We start from the raw sequence: 20,914 nt of genomic DNA, 5'->3' as shown, positions 1-20,914 counted from the left end.
GCATTCAGAACTTGGTACCCCAAAGATACCCTGTTTTCCCTTAATTTCTGTTTTCCTCCTGGAATAATCTTTACTTTCTTGTCAATCCAGCTCCCATCTCCAATTTCTTGACCAGCCTCAAAACTTGGTGTTGATGATGAGATACCATTTCATACCCAGTAGGATGGCCATCATCAGAAAACCAGAAAATAACAAATGTTGGTGAGGATGTGGAGAAATGGGAACCCCTGTTGCATTGCTAGTAAGAATGTAGGATGGGCAGTTACTGTGGAAAAGTTTGGCAGTTCTTCAAAAAGGTAATACCATCTGATCCAGCAGTTCCACTCCTCGGTATACACCCAAAGGAATTGAACGTAGGGGCTCAAAAAGATGCTGTGCACCAATGTTTACAGTAGCATTATCCACAACAGCCAAAAGATGGAAGCCACCCATGCATCTATCAACAGATGAATGGATAAATAAGGCCTTTCCAGCCAGTGGAATATTATTCAGCCATAAAAAGGACTGAAGTACTGCTATGCGCTACAACACGGATGAACCTTGAATTAGGCTGAATGAAAGAAGTCAGACACAAAAGGACAAATATTGTATGATTCTACACATTTGAGGTACCGACTCATTGGAAAAGACTCTGATGCTGGGAGGGATTGGGGGCAGGAGGAGAAGGGGACGACAGAGGATGAGATGGCTGGATGGCATCACTGACTCGATGGACATGAGTCTGAGTGAACTCCGGGAGTTGGTGATGGACAGGGAGGCCTGGCGTGCTGCGATTCATGGGGTTGCAAAGAGTCGGACACGACTGAGAGACTGATCTGATCTGATCTGATTAATAGAATCAGCAAATTCATAGAGACAGAAAGTAGATTAGAGGCTGGGAAGGAGGGAGTGGAGAGTTAGTTATTGCCTAGTGGTTACAGAGTTTCTGTTTGGGATAATGAAAACATTTAAGAAATGGATTGTGCATAACATTGTCAATATAATTAATGCCACTGAATTGTACAGTGAAAAATGATAAATTGGGAAGGGGCTGTAAAACACAGTAAATTTTGTTATGTATTTTTTTCCACTTTAAAAAAAAAAAGAAGCTTGGCATCGAACCCCTTACTCTCATGTGCTCAGTCGTGTCTGGCTCTTTGCAGCCCCATGGACTATAACCTGCCTGGCTTCTCTGTCCAAAGAATTTTCTAGGCAAGAACATTGGATCGGGTTGCCATTTCGTACTCCAATGGATCTCTTAAGTCTCCTACATTGACAAGCAGATTTTTTACGACTAGCACCACCTTTGCCCTGCTTTGCCTTAAACTCAAAGAGAATCCTAAGAGGGTGAGGCAGGAAAACCAGCTCAGGTGGGTGTGGGTAATCCTCCAAAGTTAGATGTGGTGGTTCTAACACCTGGCTCCTCCCTTTCCCAGCTGAGGGTCCTCAACCTCTCTGAGCCTCAATTTTCTCATCTATTAATGGGAATGATATAAAAGGTCACATGGTAAGATTCTGTTTATGTGAAATAGCCAGAAGAGGTAAATCCATAAGAAATAGAAAACAGATTGACTGGGGCTGGAGGGAGAGGGGCAAAGGGGAATAAACTCAATGGTTAAGGGATTTCCTGTGGGGTGATGAAAATGTCATTAAAGGCGGTGGTGGCATGACATTGTGGGTCTGATAAAAGCCACTGGATTGGTTACTTTGAAATGGTTATTTTCTAATGTGTAAAGGAATTTCACCTCAACAAATTTAAAAACAGAATGGCAGCAGTAACTAGGGTGGTGGTTAATTAAACAGGGAGGGCAGACAGAGGATTCAACACCAGGCAAGGCACAAAGTAAGTGTTTAGTGAATAGTAGCTGCTATGAATCCCAAGGTTCCTCCAGGTGATTGGGGCTCAGCATTGGCTGCCCCCTCCTGGGTGGTCCCTACTGGCTCCCACACTCATTCAACAAATATTCCCTTAGCATCGACTGTGTGCGCATCACTGTTAAGAACTGAAAGGGTGACCAATCTGTTCTGCTTTGCCAGGGACTTTTCTGGTTTGAATACAGGAAACTCTGTGTCCCAAGAACCCTTCAGTCCTTGAAGGGGGAAAAAAAAAATCAGAACAATTAGTCATCTGAAAGGCAGTGATTTCAGTTGGGTGTGTATGCTGCTGTCACTTCAGTCGTGTCCGACTCTGTGCGACCCCATAGATGGCAGCCCACCAGGCTCCCCCATCCCTGGGATTCTCCAGGCAAGAACACTGGAGTGGGTTGCCATTTCCTTCTCCAATGCAGGAAAGTGAAAAGTGAAAGTGAAGTCGCTCAGTCATGTCCGACTGCAGCCTACCAGGCTCCTCCATCCATGGGATTTTCCAGGCAAGAGTACTAGAGTGGGGTGCCATTGCCTTCTCCGAGTTGGGTGTGTAGAGGGGGGTCAAGTTCTGCTAAAATCTGCAAGAAGGGTAAGAATTAACTAGGCAAGGCTCACATGGGAGGAGCATACCAGCAGGAGAGACCAGCAGTTGCAAAAGCCTTGAAATGGGAGAAAGCACAAGGACTTCAATCAGACAGCTGAGAGAAGGCTTCCTGTGGCTGGAGAAGAGGGTATTCCACCCTACTCTGGGCTGAGAGGTAGGTAGGGGCAGAGGAAATTGGGCCTCTAGGCTGATTTTGTTTCTTATATAAGAGCCATGGGAAGGCGTGAAGGGTTTTAGGCAGTGGGGTGAGAGACTGATGACGTGATGTAATTGGGTTTGGGTTTGAACATGTCATCAGCCCACACCATAGGGAAAAGATTTGAGGAACGCCATTGTGGAGGGAGCACAGGGTCACTGAGGAGGGTGCTGCAACCATCTGGGCAAGGGATGCTGGGGCAGGTACCAGGTATTGGAGGTCGGTGTGGCTTGAGAGCTGGACTTGCAAGGGACTGGACAGGAAAGAGAGTGAGTATGGGGAGAGTTCCCGGGTTTCTGAAGGTCAGCTTCCTCGGTGGGTGTGCTCAGTTTGAGAAATATTTTCAGCTGAGCCCAGATGTACTGGAAACAGACAGAGTGATGAGAGAGGGGGAAGGGAAACAGCCCCTTAAGGTGACCCCAGCCAAGTTAAACCCAGTCCAGTGTTACCTAAGGCTTTCTGGGAACTTCCCAACAGCCCGCATTCGGGGCTCAGTGCCAGATTAAGAGGCAAGAACATGCAGGTTCAAATCCTATTTCCATCACTTTCCAGCTGTGTTGACTTTGAGCCAGAACTTAAGTTCTCTGAACCTGTTTAATCATCTATAAAAATAAGATGACAACAAAAATAATAACTATGTCAGAAGATGGTTGTTAGGATGAAAAACAACGTAACACTCTTTGCCCAGGGCTGAACAGACAGAAGCACTCAGTAAATGGTAGGTGCGCTTAAGCATTTCCTAGAAGCAGGAGCCGTGTCCTCCAGGAGCTGGCCAGGTGTGACCTTGCTAGAGTGTGGGTATGTCATCACCTGAAGGAGTCAAGAAGCTATACTTAGCCATTCTTTCCACTGGACAGTGTGTTTTTCCCAGGCTGGGAGAAGCTGTGCTGTACACACCTGTGCAAGGGCAACAGCAGGTCACGGTGCAGATCCCAAGGGCCTGGTGGGCTATCAGTGACCTCCCAGGTCCATCCCGCTGCCACCTCTGTGTCCCCTGCAGAGGTCTGGATTGTCACATTTATCTCGTCTCTTTCCAGGGGGAGAGGGTTCCAGCAGCAGTCTGACCCCTCTCCCACCAGCTGCTTTGCTTAAGCCCTGGCACAAATTGCACGTGGGAGTTTGTCCAGCCTGCCCTTGTGGAAGACTTCCAGCTGGCTGGGGTCGCGGGGAGAGAAGCAGGCAGGACTAAACCTCCTTCTGGCCTCCAGGGGCCTTTGACATTCCCACCTGCTACTACAATTCCCTGTTGTGAGGTGACATTGCGTTATCATCAGTGCCAGATCCAACTCGCATCCTGCTGTGTGACATTGGGCAGTGACTTAACCTCTCTGAGCCTCCGTCACCTCTGTAAAGTGGAGTTCGTCCTTGGACCTGCCTCAGAGGGCTGTGCCAGGTTCTTAGCATGCAACTTGGACTGTTAGCGGTCAGTAAATGGTAGTTAATACTATTAGCCTTAGAGGATTTTTAAAGCATCAGCTACTCCTCCTCCTTCAGATCACCCCCAAACAGGAGCAGTGCCTATTCTCTGCTCTGTTCTCAGCCCCAAAGAACCCAACACAAGAGGGACTTAGCATTTTGTTGGCCACGACTCCCCTTTTCCTGGGCAGCCTTCACTCATTCTGAAGAGGCAGAACCACTTTGCAGGTTGAAGTTGGGTCCTGAGTTAACCCTGTTCTTCTTCCAGGAGCTCTCACAGGTCTCCTCCCTACACCTGTGGGCCGGCCCCGGGACAGGTGCTGTTACACCCTGAGGGGCACTATGCAGTAGAACCTTCTGTGATGATGGAAATGTTCTAAGTTCGTTCTGTTCAAAACCACAGCCTCTGGCCATTTGTAGAACCTTCTATGACGATGGAAACGTTTTAAGTTCGTGCTGTTCAAAACCACAGCGCCTGGCCATTTGTAGCTATCGAACACTTGCAATGTGGCTGGTGGGACTGAAAAGCCAATTTTCAATATTATTTGCTACCTAAATAGCTACTTGTGGCTAATGGTTACCATAGCTATTGGCTACGGTACACTGGTATGCACACTGGCTAATGGACTGATGGAGAATATCTACAGGCAAGTAGGAAGAGATGGGTGATGAAAACCCTGGATCAAATAGGGGCAGAGTCAGGCCCAGGCAAATAAATCCATTCCCCTTTCTGGGCCTGTTTCCCCATCTGCTTACTAAATGCTGTTTCAGTGTTACTGCATTAGCTGAAGGACCTTTTTCTGGGGCTCTTGGACTTGGAATGAAACCAGGAAGCTCTTCCAGACGGATTTCTTCTTTCTTGCCCCCAGTACCTGTTCAAGGGCAAAGTACAGAGCTGGAATCCTGGGGTGCATGCGTGAGCAGAGGTCACAAGAGTCAGAATTATCAATTCTGCTCTGATTCATGTGACATAACCTAACATAACCTTGCCAAGGGCAAATGGAGGTGTCTCAGTGGGAAGAGACAGGTGTGGGTTCAAGTCTTGGCATGGCCATTCCCAGCTTCATCCCAGGCTGAACCTCATCTGGAAGTTCTCATCTGGAAAGCGTTCTCATCCAGAAAGTGCCCAAGATCCATTCCAAGACAAGAGACGATCAAACCCAGCACGGCCGTGGGATGAAAATGACACTTCACCTCTGTGACCTTCCTCCCCCAAACCCATAGCCAACCCCCAGTCTTACCATGAGAAAACATGAGACAAATTCCAAGAGAGGGGCATCTTATGATACACCTGACTAGTATTCCTCAAAATGCCCAGGTCCAGGGGGCTTCCCTGGCAGTCCAGTGGTAAAGACTCAGCACTGCCAATGAAGAGCACATGGGTTTGACCCCTGGTAGGAGCCGCCAGGCTCCTCAGTCCATGGGATTCTCCAGGCAAGAATACTGGAGTGGGATGCAATTTCCTCCTCCAGGAGATCTTCCCAACCCAGGGACTGAACCCATGTCTCCTGCGTCTCCTGCATTGCAGCTGGATTCTTTACCACTAGCACCACCTAGGAAGTCCAAAATAATAATGTCATGTCTTACGAAGTGAATTTCACCTTAAAAAATGTTATATAGACCTTTGATATGACAGTTGTAAAATTCTTTTTATTCTACAAGTCAGATGCAAGCCTTTGTAATTCCCAAGTCCAGGGTTTTCTTACAAATCCACGGTGGGGGACTGGGAGAGGGAGTGGTATTGCTGGAGTGGGAAAAAAAATTCAAGCTGTGCCTTAGAATCAGATGTCCTAAGTTGGAGCCCCTGCTTAGGGGGCTAGCTGTGTGATCTGGGGCAAGTTGCTTCACCTCTCTGAGCCTGTTTCCTCACCAGCAAAGTGCATGATTGATGGGAACCTTTCAATGAGACCCACAGCCCAGACTCAGGCTCATGAGAGGACCTGGAGGCAATAGTCACTTCCTTCCCATCCCCCTTCTCCCAGTTGTTCAACGGGGTTGACAGCCACCCCTCCCCCCCACACACACACACACGCACACACACACAGTGTTGAAGCTGGACTGAGTAAAAAGGAGTGGGTAAAAGAAAAAAAAAGAAGAGAAAAAGAAACACACACACACAAAAGGGGTGGGTATGAGGGTCAAAATTCCAAGGTGCGCAACTCCACAAATAATCCCTTTCATTCCAAAGGGTGGATGACAAATACGCACACTACTTCCAAGGACCCCCGGCTGGCAGGGCTTGCTTGTTGCTCAGGATTATTTCTGCAACAGACTCAAGGCCAACTCAGAGTCAGCAGGGAGCAAAGCAAACACGACGGTCTTATCTCAGGGCAGCAGGGCAGCTATAAGGAGGGAGGCCATAGTGACATTAGTTTTTGCTCACCAACCTGACAACAGGATGAGACTCCTGGTGTTGGCTGCTCTGCTCACAGGTAGGCAAGTGCCCTCAGCCCCACCCCTTCCTGCCCTGGGATCTCTCTGGTCAGCAATGGGGGCCAGAGGTCACAGGGATGGCCAGACCTAGGGTCTTTTTCAGGGCTCACCGTGGGGCTTAAGAGCTCCCATATTGGGGTCCCCTCAAATCCCCCTCGATGGGCTTTCCAAGTGGCACTAGCAGTAAAAAACCCAGCTGCCAATGCAGGAGACCTAAGACACGAGGGTTCGGTCCCCGGGTTGGGAAGATCCCCTGGAGGAGGGCATGGCAATCCACTCCAGTATTCTTGCCTGGAGAATCCCCATGGACAGAGGAGTGTGGCAGGCAACAGTCCACGGGGCCACAAAGAGCCAGACACGACTGAAGTGACTTAACACACACACACACCAACAAATTCCCCACATCTGGCATCTTCTCCACCTTTAGGTCTGAACTCAGATGACCCATCTCAGAAAGGCTTACCCTCCTTGTCCAAGCTAAGAGCACCTCTTCTCTCTCTCCTTGGAGTGGGCCGCTATTTCCTTCTCCGGGGGAATCTTCATAACCCAGAGATGGAACCTGCATCTCCTGGTGGCAGGTGGATTCTTTACCACTGAGCCATGGCCTTGGTACAAGGGCTTCTCAGTGCCTGTCTTGGCCTGCAGCATGTCTCTTGTTGATTCATTTCATTTTTTATCCCACACCCACACCTAAGCACGGACTCCTTGAGAGCGGTGATAGTGCTGTTTGCACCATTTAATGAATGGATTAATAGAATCAGAATTAACTAGAATTCAAATCACACCTCATTCAGCCATTATTCATTCATTCAACATAGATGGTATCAGAGTCTCTAAGGTATCAGGCTCAGGGTTGAGACTGAGGACTCAGCCATGCTCTGGCTGGGGGTATGCTCATGCACTCGAGCAGTACCTCCGTTCAGGTCTGGCCTCTGCAAAGAGCAGAACTGGTGGGATCAGAGAGAAAGAAAGAGGAGGGAAGCAGGAGAGGGGTCCGGAGAGGGGCCAAGGCAGTCAGGCCACTCCTGTCTGAGCACAGCTCCACCACTCCTCTGGGGTCTGCTCCTGGATGTAGCCGCTGTCAGCTGCCACCGTGGAGGCTGCTCTTGAGAGAAAGTGACCAGCTGCCACCCTTCCTGAGTCCTGGAGCCTAAGCACTTGGAGCGACTCCAGTGTCCACAGCATATCAAGGACAGGAAGGGCCAGGCATGGGGCAAAGAGACGACACTAGGGGCTGAAATCACTTAGCACCATCTTTACAGCACCAAATCTCACAGGTAGGGCTCTGCATCGGAAGTAAAGAGGTCCTAGGAACTTACACTGGCAGTCCAGTGGCTAAGACTCTGTGCTCCCAATTCGGGGCCTGGGTTCGATCTCTGGTCAGGAAACTAGATCCCACATGTTGCTGCTTAAAATCCTGCATGCCATGGGCCTCCTCACCATTCTTCACATTCCTGGCCCCCTTCAACCTCGTCATCCCCCAACCCAACCCCCCATTTAGATTCCCTTACTGTGCTTCAATTTTGACACCTTCTAACACAATGTCCGATTCCCATATTTATTACCTTTATTGCTTACTGTTTTTTCCTGCACTAGATCATAAGCTCAAAGAGGTTACAGATTTTTCATTTGTTCACTGATGTGTCTCCAGGGCAGTGACTATCATATAACAGGTGCTCAGTAAATATTTACTGAATAAATAATGGAAATAGCTTTAAATTATCATATATTTGCACAAAAACTAGTACACAAATGTTCACAGCAGCACTATCCATAACAGCCAACAAGCAGAAACAACCCAAATGTCCGTCAAATGAGGAACAACTAAAAAAATGTGATCTGTCCATACAATGGAATATTAATCAGCCATAAAAAGGACTGAAAAGCTGATACCTGTGATAACAAGGATAAAACTCAAATCTTATGTGAAGTGAAAAAAGCCAGTCACAAAAGGCCATATATTGTATGATTCCATTTACACAAAGTGTTCAGAATAGGCAGTTCCATAGAAACAGAAAACAAATTAGTGGTTGCCAGAAGGGAGGGGAGAAAAGGGAGTGATTGTTGATGGGCAGAGGGCATCATTTTGGGGTGATGAAAATGTTGTGGAATTAGTATTGATGGTTGCACAATTCTGTGAATATACTAAAAACCACTGAATTGTGTGCTTTGGTTAAAATGGTGAGTTTCATGTTTTGTGAGTTGTTTAGAAAATGCCTACTCGCTTTACCAGGTTCCTGTACCCAGCTCTTTTCAGAGGAGGCAGCTGATGGGGGGTCAGGGGGACAGCATGGGGCCTGAGAGGGCAAGCAGGTAGTAAGGTCCCTGGGGCGCCGGCAGCCAACCAGGACATATTTGAACTCTGGCTATGTCCTCCTGCAGTGGGCGCTGGCCAGGCCGGCCTCAACTCGAGGGCGTTATGGCAGTTCAACGGCATGATTAAGTGCAAGATCCCCAGCAGTGAACCATTGCTGGATTTCAACAACTATGGCTGCTATTGTGGCCTGGGTGGATCAGGGACCCCTGTGGATGATCTGGACAGGTGAGTTGCCCTGCCGGGAAAGTATCCCTGAGATGGAGGGAGGGCAGAAGACAAAGGTCAAACAAGACACAAAAAAAAGGGGGGGAAAAAGATTTGCCTATTTGCTAAAGTAACACATGTTCACCTCTTAATTGAGGGGAGCGAGGGGAAAGCTGAAGGTTGGCAGGGGAGGGTGTGTGTGTGTGTGTGTGTGTGTGTGTGTGAGCTGAAGGTTGGCAGGGGAGGGTGTGTGTGTGTGTGTGTGTGTGAGCTGAAGGTTGGCGGGGGAGGGTGTGTGTGTGAGCTGAAGGTTGGAGGGGGAGGGTGTGTGTGTGTGTGTGTGAGCTGAAGGTTGGCAGGGGAGGGTGTGTGTGTGTGTGAGCTGAAGGTTGGAGGGGGAGGGTGTGTGTGTGTGTGTGTGAGCTGAAGGTTGGCAGGGGAGGGTGTGTGTGTGTGTGAGCTGAAGGTTGGCGGGGGAGGGTGTGTGTGTGTGTGTGTGTGAGCTGAAGGTTGGTGGGGGAGGGTGTGTGTGTGAGCTGAAGGTTGGCGGGGGAGGGTGTGTGTGTATGAGCTGAGGGTTGGCAGGGGAGGGTGTGTGTGTGTGTGTGTGTGAGCTGAAGGTTGGCGGGGGAGGGTGTGTGTGTGAGCTGAAGGTTGGAGGGGGAGGGTGTGTGTGTGTGTGTGTGTGAGCTGAAGGTTGGCAGGGGAGGGTGTGTGTGTGAGCTGAAGGTTGGCGGGGGAGGGAGGGAGGGTGTGTGTGTGGGTGGGTGTGTGGGTGTGTGTGTGTGTGGGTGTGTGTGTGGGTGTGTGTGTGGGTGTGTGTGAATGCTGCCCTCTAGTGGCAGGACTTTACAGCACAAACGATCACTGCAAAGATTCAATCTTCCAGCTGGAGTGAAACCATCACTGCCTCTTGTGCTGTATAGGCTTGTGCTGTATTCCTGCAACCATTTAAAAATCATCTTCAATAAACATGAGGAAAAGACTTACTGTTTTCAAGCCACAGGACCAGTACCTCTCAGAGCAGGTCATCTAAAACAGCCCCACCTGTTCCAAGGGAGCAAGTTCAGGCTGACGTGCTGCCCTACCCATGCTCCTGCCTCAGCTCTGTTCCTCCCCTTCTCCAGGTGCTGCCAGACACACGACAACTGCTACAAACAAGCCAAGAAACTGGACAGCTGTAAAGTCCTCGTGGACAATCCCTACACCAACAACTACTCCTACTCATGTTCTAACAATGAGATCACCTGCAGCAGTAGGTTTACCCTCTTGTTGGCTCTTGTTAGCAGGCATGGAGGGAAATAATAGTAATGATAGCCATCACTGACTGATCATTTTCTTGGTGCCAGGCAGTATCTCCTTTAATCCTTGAAACAACTGTATGGAATAGGTACTGTTATTATCCCCATTTTACAGATGAGGAAACTGAGGCTCAGAAGCCTGGACAAATTGTCCAAGGGCACACAGTCCCATAAATGGTAGTGTTTGGTTTTTGAACATAGGTCTATATCACTCCAAAACCTCTGCTTTTAACTGCCAGGCCATACTGCTTTGTTTATTTCATAAAAAGAGCTTAGAACTCCCACATATCAGGCTTTCATTACATGCCAGGTACTAGGCAAGGTGTGCATATGTGATAGGTCTTATTAAACCCATTTTACAGGTTAGGAAGCTGAGGCCCCAAAGTAGTCACTTGCTCCAAATCACAACCTATGAGTGGTAGGGCCAGCATTTGAACTCGGTTGCTTCTGATTTTAAAGGCTCGGGTCTTAACCACTAAGTTATGCAGCGTTCATGATGAAACATGTCCCTCCATGAAGACAGTTCTGGAGAGCAAGACAATTCAGAGAGGTGTAGGGTTCTGTCTTGTGAGACCAGCATTCTAAATTTTCATTGCCCTTAATTTTGCAATCACAGATACATCCCAATTTTTGAAAATTGTACTAACAACACTGGAATCACCATAGTCCAACTCCCAAAATGCCAAGAAAAGACTGACCTGGCATCCCATCACCCTAAGAAATAAAGTTTCATGACTCTATTCCTTTTAACCAGGGATCCAACCCCTGCAGAGGAACCGCAGAGTTTGCTGGACCACCAGGGAGTTCCTCCAACCTGTTCCTTTAAATCATATACACATTTTCTCCATCTCTCCAGCATTTTCTCTTTTCTCTCTGCTTTATTTTCTCCACTGAATTTCCTAATAGCTGACATATTAATGTTATTCCTTCATTTGCTGTCTCTCCAATAGAAAGGATTCACAAGATCAGAGGTTGTCTGTTCTCTTTATGGCTGTGTCCCCAGAGTCTAGATCAGAGCTTGGAATCATAGGTGCTCTCGATGTAAATGTTCGATGAATGCAGTCTAGATACAATCTTGCATTCTGTGTTTTTCTCACTTATCACTTTATGACCATGTTTCCATGGTCTCACAGTCTTCCTTATTACTTCTTTCAAAGCTGCATAAAATAGCTTCATTTGCTTACAGAGTCCCTGGTAACAGAGATTTCAGTTGTGCTCTACTTCAGAAAGCCAGATATACAGAAAATCATATTTTTGCCCTGAAACTTGATCAGTAAGAATTTCTTTCTATGGATTCTGGACTCCTTTACTAATCTGCTGAAAGCTATAGACACTCTCCCCAGGGAAACACACACACCACGCATACATGTTTGCAAATAATTTATTTTTAATGCAACTGTCTTCTTCCCCTACAAGCTAGTCAAGAAGCCTTCAGCATAAGACACTGATTCAAATTATAAACAATAACTTGCTAGACACACACTACTATGTATCAGTTCAGTTCAGTTGCTCAGTCGTGTCCGACTCGTTGCGACGCCATGAATATAAAATAGATAAATAACAAGGACCTATATACCACAGGGAACCATATTCAATATCTTGTAATAACCTATAATGGAAACTAGTCTGAAAAAGAAAATATAAATGTATAACTGAATCACTTTTGCTGCACACCTGAAACTCAGACAACACTGTAAATCGACTCAACTTCAATAAAACAAAATTAAAAGAAAAAAAACTCGCTAAATAATTCTCATTATGCACACTTTATAATCTAACTAAGCACTAATTTATGCTTAATGAGTGGTTGAGGAAAACATTCATGATTTTTAAAGGAAAGGAGTAGAGAAACAAAACCTTAATAAGATTATTGAAGGTAAGCAGATATACATAATTAAATTATGGATAATAAAGCTGAAATGCATTTTATCTGCGTTGCTTCTTTTGGTTACAAATGTAAATGAGGTCAAAATAATATAATATCAAATTCTCCAGTAATGTATGTCATAGAAAGCAGAAGGCATCTATAATCCTAATACCCTAGAAAACCAGTTATATATATTGCAGTTCAGATTTTTTCAGCATATACTATACACTTTTTACTGTTAATAAAATATCTTGGAAACATTTCCACATATAGACACAATTATTTTCAACATCTCTATAATACTCTATTGTAAGGATATTCTGTAATCTTAAGAATATGTGCTTTAAAGTAGAGAAATTGGCTTACAAAACTTCACTAAGTTGAAATGTAAAATATTTTGCTGCCTTGAGTATGTGTTTTAGTATTTCCCATACGATTTGCAGTTGCTTATCTATGTTATCAGTGCTCTGTGGTTATATGGGTTTTAAGAGCAGTGAGTTCATTTATAAGTGTGAAACAGAGAATATCCCAAAAGCAGCTATCGTACCTTAGGATCACCAGATAAAACAGGCTGCCCAGTTAAAACTCGATTATCAGATGGACAAGAAATGATTTTTTTTTAAAGTCTGTGTCCCAGATAGTGCATTTATTGTTGATCTGAAATTCCAGTATTTTTATTTGCTTTATCTGTCAACCCTAAATTTGCACCAGTGGAATTGCCAGCAAATCATTTCATTTCATTCTTCCTGCCCCTGGATCGTACAAAGCATGAACAGCCTTGACTCAGTCCTCTGTTCTTGCTCTATTCCAGGCGAAAACAATGCCTGTGAGGCCTTCATCTGCAACTGTGACCGCAATGCCGCCATCTGCTTTTCAAAGGTGCCATACAACAAGGAGCACAAGAACCTGGACAAGAAGAACTGCTAGATCTGAGTATCTTCCTGGGAAATTAGGATTCCCTTTGGGCCCCATGGCTTTGACCTTATACCATGTCCTCCAATAAAGCACCCATTGAAAGGCCTCCTGCTTGGAGATTGTTTTATTCTCTGCCTACTGAACATGACTAAATTTCTTCCTGGTTCTTTGGGAGCATCATTCGTTCCAGACCTGGAAGTTGAATTAGAGGGACATTTCTAGGAAGTGAGTACCACAAGACCTGAATAATGATTAATAACCACGGATTATTTACTCTGCACCTGAACTGTGTGTCTCTAGATTCTCTGGGCAGCCCTATAAAATTTAGACACTATTAGCAAATTCTATTTTTCTAAGCTGAGCTTCAGTAAGAAAGGTCATTCACCCACCGAGAGAAATGCATCTGGTAAAGAGCAAGGAAGGGATCTGAAGCCAGACAGTCCAACAGAACATCGGCTCTTAACCATACCCTGCCCAGCCTGAGGCAGTGGGCTCTTCGCTTTGAGTCAGACCTGCCCTCCCTGTTTCTCTGTCTTTTGCTTCCAACCGTATTCAACCATTTTTTTTTCTATAATTCCTTTCTAAACTCTACAAAGCCTTCACCACAGTCTACAAGCTGGTGTGTGTGTGCGTGTGTGTGTGTGTGTGCACGCATGCACACGCGCGTGCACATGCACGCACGGGAGAGAGAATTCTGGGAGAGCGAGAGGAATTCTGAGTGAGGGAGGCTGTGAGGGAATTCTGAGAGATGAAGGGTATGAGACAATTCTGAGACAAGGAAGGTGAGAGGGAATTCTGAGAGAAGGAAGGTGAGAAGGAATTCTGAGAGGAGAGTGAGAGAGAGGAAATTCTGAGGAAGGGAGGATATGAGGAAATTCTGGGAGAAGGAGGCCGAGAGGGAATTATGAGAGGAGGGTATGAGGAAATTTGAGTGAGGGAATTCTGAGTGAGGAAATTCTGAGAGAAGTAGAGTGAGAGAGAAATCTGAGTGAGAGAGGGTGTGAGGGATTCCTGAGAAAAGCTGGGTGAGAGGGAATTCTAAGAGAAGGTGGGTGAGAGGAATTCTGAGGAAGGGAGAATGCACTGTGCTTAGTCACTTCAGTCGTGTCTGACTCTCTGCGACCCTCCATCAGGCTCATGTGTCCATGGGATTCTCCAGGCAAGAATACTGGAGTGGGTCGCCATGCCTGTCTCCTGTGTTGACAGGCAGGTTCTTTACCACTAGTGCCACCTGAGAAGCCCGAGGGAGGGATGGAGATAGGGAATTCTGAGAGAAAGAGGGTGTGAGGGATTTCTGAGAGAAGGAAGATGAGAAGGAATTTGTACAAGCTGATTTTTTACATCATAGTCTTAAAGTATAATTAACAATAATAATTTCTACCTCTTGAGCACTTACGATATATTACTGTGCTAAGTGTTTTCTGTGTCTCATCTCTTTAAGTGTTCAAACCAGTTCTTTGAGATCCATACAGCTGCCTCCAGTTTATGGGTGAGGAACTAAAAATTCAGGTAAGTCAAGTCACTTGCCTGAGATCACACAAATGGCAGTCAGGATTTGACCAGACGTGTCTCTTTGGTGGGTTTCCCTGGTGGTGCTAGTGGGAAAGAACCCACTTGCCAATGCAGGTGACATAAAAGACACGGGTTCAATCCCTGGGTCGGGAAGATCCCCTGGAGCAGAGCATAGCAACCCACGCCAGTGACAGGAGCCTGGCAGGCTACAGTCCACAGGGTCACAAAGAATCGGACACAACTGAGGCAACTTAGGAAGCATGTTAAGTCTCCTTGACAATGCCTGAGCTGTTAACCACTAAGTCACTCAGCCAGGTTTCTCTACAAAAGTTTATTACTACACTGGCAATGAAATTCACCAGAGAGAGTGGAGAAGGGCACAGAAGAGAACTGAATTGGAAAAACAAAGATGAGAAAGGACCACGTGGACTATGAAAAGCCATGACTGAGCAGTTTTAAACCACTGGAGACTAACAGAATACACACTATCGGGTGTGTGGTAGGCAGCAAAGGAGTGCATGTGGATTCGTCTTTGGTCCCAACTTCTCCTTCATTTCATTCCTCCATTCAAAGAATATTTATTCAATACTCACTCTGGGCCAGACACTGCACAAAATGCTGAGGATACAATGTATCTGGGATTGGCCTGAAGACAATGATTTATTGTTAGTAGCTGCCATCAGTTTTCTGAGACTTTTTTTTTCTCTTTGCTTGTCAACTGGCATATGCTGTGTAACATATGCTATGTTCTACCTTCCAGACTGTGCCATGCATTTTGCACAATTACCTCCTCACCCTCACAACAGCTCTATAGTTGAAGGTATTATTACCTCCCCATTTTACAGATGAAGAAACTGACTCAAAGAGGCAAGTCATCTGTCAAAGGTCACCCTCTCATAGATGGTATAGCTAACACTGGAACCCAAATCTGGTCATTTAGAGGAAAAATGCCATCACATCGAGAATTGCTGAGGGTAGAGTGGGGTGTCTTAATCACTTTCATAACTCTGTCTGCCTGGTACTGTACTTGATATATACAGCACTCAATGAATAATTGCCGAATGCTGAATGAAGTGTTGGTCATTAGTGCTCAGCACCTTTTCCGCAGGCAAGAATGGGACTATTTTCAAAAGGAAATTCATCATTTAGGTTGAATGTCTATTTTATACATACTGTGCTACAGTATCATTGCAAGGGACAAATAATTAAATTAGACCTGACCTCGGCCTTCAAAGAACTGTAAAGTTCATTTTTTTTTTTGTTTGTTTTAACTTTTTAGCTGCCTGTCTTGAGGGATCTTAGTTACCCAATTAGAGACTCAACCGAGTGCCCCCTGAGTTGGCAGGGAGGAGTCTTAACCATTGGACCGCTCCGGAAGTCCCTATAAATATCTTCTTTCAATGGAAGGACACTGCAAGTCCCTGTTTGGATGAAAGAAAAATAAGATTTTAGGGGACTGTTTCTGATTCCTATTTTTTTCGGTGGATAAACAACAGAGTCCCCTGAGTACTCAAGCTGGGCTCTAAAAATACTCTCTTACGCAAAATCCTACCTCTTTTTATTATCCCAAGGGTTGGGGGAGTGAGAACTCCTGTAACATATTCCTGTAACAATCTTAATGAGCATCTGCGGGGTGCTTACTACAGGAAACGAAATACCGGAAACACTGTTACAACGGCTGGGATGATTTAAATGAATAAACACATAAACTGGACCGAGAGTAATGCGATGTCAGGATTAGGTATAACCTCAGAAGCTACAGTATCTTCACAGAGCTTGGCACATCACACACGTTCATTAAATAGTCTTTCACTGAAGGTACAGCGACACTCAACCATTTGCCGCAAACGAAGAAAAACCACGTGGCCTTATTTACCTTTTCTGATCACGTGATCGTGTGCTCCCAGGCCTGCCAATTCGCTGGCCACACTCCAGGATGGAGGATTTCAGTAGCAAATGTGACTGGCTTTCTTCTGGCCACGTGGCTCTAGGCTCCTCTTTTCTATTGGTGAACACTGGCCCAGCCCCAGCCTACCGCCGCTTACCCCGGGCCCCGGCCCCGCCCCTCTCGCGTGAGAGTAGAGGGTGTGGGCGAGCCAGCGCAGGCGCAGTGGTCGGTGTCCGTGGAAGGTGGGGTTGAGTTCTACAGAATCCCGCAGCAAGGACAGAGTAGGCGAGTCAAATGTGAGAAAAGGGTGAACTACACTCTGGGTCTCTCATTCTCTACATACATGCGCCTCCTTCTACATTCCCTCTGCTAGGAACACCTCCATTGCGTTTATCCTTGGTAGGCATCGAGGGGACCAGGAAAGTCAGTCAGTTCAGTTCAGTCGTTCAGTCGTGCGACTCTTTGCGACCCCATGGACTGCAGCACGCCAGGCTTCCCTTCCACCACCAACTCCCATAGTTTACCCAAACTCATGTCCATTGAATCGGTGAAAGTGAAAGAAAGTGAAAGTGAAGTCGCTCAGTCGTATCCGACTGTAGCCTACCAGGCTCCTCCGTCCATGGGATTTTCCAGGCAACAGTACCGGAGTGGATTGCCATTTCCTTCTCCAGGGGATCTTCCCAACCCAGGGCTCGAACCCGGGTCTCCCACATTGTAGACAGATGCTTTACCGTCTGAGGCACCAGGGAAGTCTATTGAATCGGTGATACCATCCAATCATCTCATCCTCTGCCGTCCCCTTCTCCCCCTGCCTTCCATCTTTCCCAGCATCAGGGTCTTTTCCAGTGAGTCAGTTCTTTGCATCAGGTGGCCAAAGTGTTGGAGTTTCAGCTTCAGCATCAGTCGTTCCAATGAATATTCAGGATTGATTTCCTTTAGGATGGACTGGTTTGATCTCCTTGCAGTGCAAGGGACTCTGAAGAGTCTTCTCCAACACCACAGTTCAAAAGCATCAATTCTTTGGCTCTCAGCTTTCTTTATAGTCCAACTCTCATATCCATACATGACTACTGGAAAAACCATAGCTTTGACTAGACGGACCTTTGTTGGCAGAGTAATGTCTCTGTTTTTTAATATGCTGTCTATGTTGGTCGTAGCTTTTCTTCCAAGGAGCAAGCAACTTTTAATTTCATGGCTGTAGTCACCATCTGCAGTGACTTTGGAGCCCCCTAAAATAAATTCTCTCACTGATTCCATTGTTTCCCCATCTATTTGCCATGAAGTGATGGGACCGGATGCCATGATCTAAGTTTTCTGAATGTTGAGCTTTAAGCTAACTTTTTCAGTCTCCTCTTTCACTTTCAAGAGGCTCTTTAGTTCTTCTTTGCTTTCTGCCATAAGGGTGGTGTCATCTGCATATTTGAGGTTATTGATGTTTCTTGCAGCAATCTTGATTCCAGCTTGTGCCCAGCATTTTGCATAATGTGCTCTGCATATAAATTAAATAAGCAGGGTGACAATATACAGCTCTGATGTATCCCTTTCCTGATTTGGAACCAGTCTGTTGTTCCATGTCCAGTTCTAACTATTGCTTTTTGACTTGCATACAGATTTCTCAGAAGGCAGATAAGGTGGTCTGGTATTCTCATCTCTAAGAATTTTCCACAGTCTGTTGTGATCCACACAGTCAAAAGCTTTGTTGTAGTCAATAAAGCAGAAGTAGCCACTGGACCACCAGGGGAGTCCCTCTTAAGACAAAACAGGTACACAATAAGGAAAAGTGGCTCTGGGGGAGATCCGAGTGAGTCTACTCAAAGGAGCACTCAATAGAAGACAAAGGTTTTGGCAGATGGAATGGCTTCTCATCTCACCTTCCCACCCACCTCCCATATCCTAGTGATAATGGCTGACATTTGCTCACTCTGCCAGGCACTGTGCTGTGAGCTATACATGCTTCATTAACTTGTCTAATCTTCATAGCCACCCAATGAAGTAGCTCCTATTATCCTCGTTTATAGAAACTGAAAATTAGATAAAATCAACTTGCCCAAGTTCACCTAACCACTAATTAGCAAGACAGGGTTTTGGAAATCCAAGTCTGCCTATATCCTAAGAGTTTCAGTGCATTGCTGTATTCCTTCTCTAATAAATTAAGAAGACTGACTCTGCTTTCTTGGATGAGTTTAAATTTCTTTTTGTTCATGTGACATAAAGATTAAGGAATCAGGGTCATTCCTGGTTGCCCAGAGGCTAAGACTCTGTGCTCCCAATGCAGGAGACCTGGGTGCAATCCCTGGTCAGGGAGCTAGATCCCACGTGCTGCAACTAAAGATTCTACATGCCACAACTAAGACCTGGAGCAGACAAATATTTAAAAAAAAATTAAGGAAACAATCTGGACATCAGAGGACCATCTTGAATCTCAACAAGAATAATATATCTGGAATTAACTATTATAGCTGGCAGCAACCTTTGCTCTTCCTTGGAGCAGAGTGGACAAGTCATCTTGATTTTAGCACTGCAAGCCCTGCATCAGGAAACTCCTTCAGTACTGGAAAATCTGGGATGGCTGGTCACCCTACCTAGGAGTGTTGCATTTTCTATCCATCCTGCCTCTGATCCTCTCAGGAAACATTTGGCATCCAATGAGGATTGACCTTGATGCATGCACAAGCATCTCTGGTGGGGTCAACCGAGCTGATACGTTGTAAAATACTTTGCACAATGCTTGGGATATAGCGTGTTCAACAAATGCTATTATTTAAGGGAGAGCCGAGAGGATACTCAGTTTTAACATCGTGAAAGGAGTATGAGTTAGTGGGAAGGAGATTTGAGTATTCTGTGCTTGTTTGCCTTCATGACTTCTACTTATGAAAACCGTGAGGACTTCCCTGATGATACAGTGGATAAGAATCTGCCTTGCAATGCCGGGGACACAAGTCCAATCCATAGTCTGGGAATGACCTCACATGCCTTGGGGCAACTAAAGCCCATGGGGCCCAGGTACTGAGTCTGAGCTGAAAAGCTTGTGCCCTGCGGCAAGAAGAGCCACAGCAATGAGAAACCTGAACACCACAGAGAAGAGTAGCCTCCACTCACTGCAACTAGAGAATGCCTGTGTGTAGCAATGAAGACCCAGCACAGCCACAGTAAATAAATTAATTAAAAAGCAAACAATATAATACAACTGTGATAGCAGAGTTGTGGAAGCAACTAGGAAGGATATGAGTGAAAGTCACAGCCAAAGCTGGATGAATGCAGTTAGAACCATGTAACCAGGGCAGCGACAAGCTGACAGCACCCGCTAGTAGAAGTCTGTTAGTCCAACTCAGGGCACTTAGAGCGGGTTGGGAACTGCAAAGCTAGAAGAAAGCAAAAGATGCAAAGTAAGAGACATGAGAAGCATCAGCTTCAGGAAATGCCAGGTTCCTCTTGAGGCAAATTTTTTTGCAAAGAATTCATTTCCAGAGGAAGTACAACCAAAACAAACATTCCTAAGGCCCTCAAGACTTGGTTTCATGAATCATGCCAGCATTAGGTGATAAAAGAGCCTGACCTCTCTCCCTGGCAGCCTAACCTGGTCTCCACTGCCCACATTGTTACCATTCTTGGCCAGGGGTGCTGTTGACTTCCACTTCAGGCTAACTTCCTACTAACTGGAATTTTCAGAGAGGTAGGAATCACTGCTGTCTAAAAGAACAGGGAGGAAGATCTACCTGGATTCTAGTCCTGGCTCTTTAAAAACTGTGGCCTTAGTTAAGTCTGGATCTTAGACAAAGTGAATCGGGGATGGACTAAATTTTCTCTCCTATCATTTCATGCCTGACTCTGTGACATCTTTTGGTAAGGAATGAGGGTGGGCGAGATAACACATCTTTTGTGAGCCACTTGAGAACAAGGAGCTGTATCTTTGTAGCCTTAGTAGATAAATACACTGTTGGTCAGTAACCATTTATGAGATTCATGGCGGGGAATGGCTTGGAATTCAAAAGACCCAGATTTGAATGCAATTATTGGTAGTACCGACTTTCAGTAACTGAGCAAATCTCGTTCAGAGCATCTTAGTATCTCTAGATGCAAAAAAGCTGGAGTGAGATTTACAACAACCTTACGCCTCTCCAGCATTAATGGATGGTTATGAGCAAACATATTGTGCAGGTGAAAAGAAAGCTATGTGTTTTCAATATCTTGGGTTATCCCAGTTAACTGAAATTTGCTTCCTAGGCAGATGCAGGATAAATGTATATTGCTTGCCCCAATTTCAGACAAAAGACTATCCAGAATAGGCTGTGAATCTTTCACCTGCCTCACTTTTTGATGAGATTGTGCAGAAAGCTTTAGCATAGGACGATGATTCTCTCTGGCTAACACAGTAATCAAACAAGGCTTGCTGCTTCCCTCAGCAGAAACAAATCA

General features: G+C 45.8%; 1 protein-coding gene across 2 annotated transcripts; it reads left to right on the top strand.

Moving 5' to 3' along the window:
* The first annotated feature begins 2,306 nt into the window (after positions 1-2,306).
* On the top strand, positions 2,307-13,203 carry PLA2G1B (phospholipase A2 group IB). 2 transcript variants are annotated; one of them, XM_086348262.1, is made up of 4 exons: positions 2,307-2,603; positions 8,877-9,036; positions 10,143-10,270; positions 12,995-13,203. In XM_086348262.1, the coding sequence occupies exons 2-4, from the start codon at positions 8,930-8,932 to the stop codon at positions 13,108-13,110; spliced, it is 351 nt and encodes a 116-aa protein (XP_086204388.1). In that variant the 5' UTR covers positions 2,307-2,603; positions 8,877-8,929; the 3' UTR covers positions 13,111-13,203. The 2 variants fall into 2 exon arrangements, with proteins under 2 accessions (XP_086204388.1, XP_086204387.1); XM_086348261.1 differs by lacking the exon at positions 2,307-2,603 and adding an exon at positions 6,432-6,493.
* The last annotated feature ends 7,711 nt before the right edge of the window (positions 13,204-20,914 follow it).

This window comes from Bos grunniens, chromosome 17, assembly GCF_055505025.1.
Source record: "Bos grunniens cultivar Pamir isolate PY7600 chromosome 17, Bosgru_T2T1.0, whole genome shotgun sequence".
In the NCBI taxonomy this organism is placed as follows: Eukaryota; Metazoa; Chordata; class Mammalia; order Artiodactyla; family Bovidae; genus Bos; species Bos grunniens.
The sequence above is the reverse complement of the archived record's forward strand: the minus strand, read 5'-3'. Positions and strand labels throughout refer to the sequence as shown.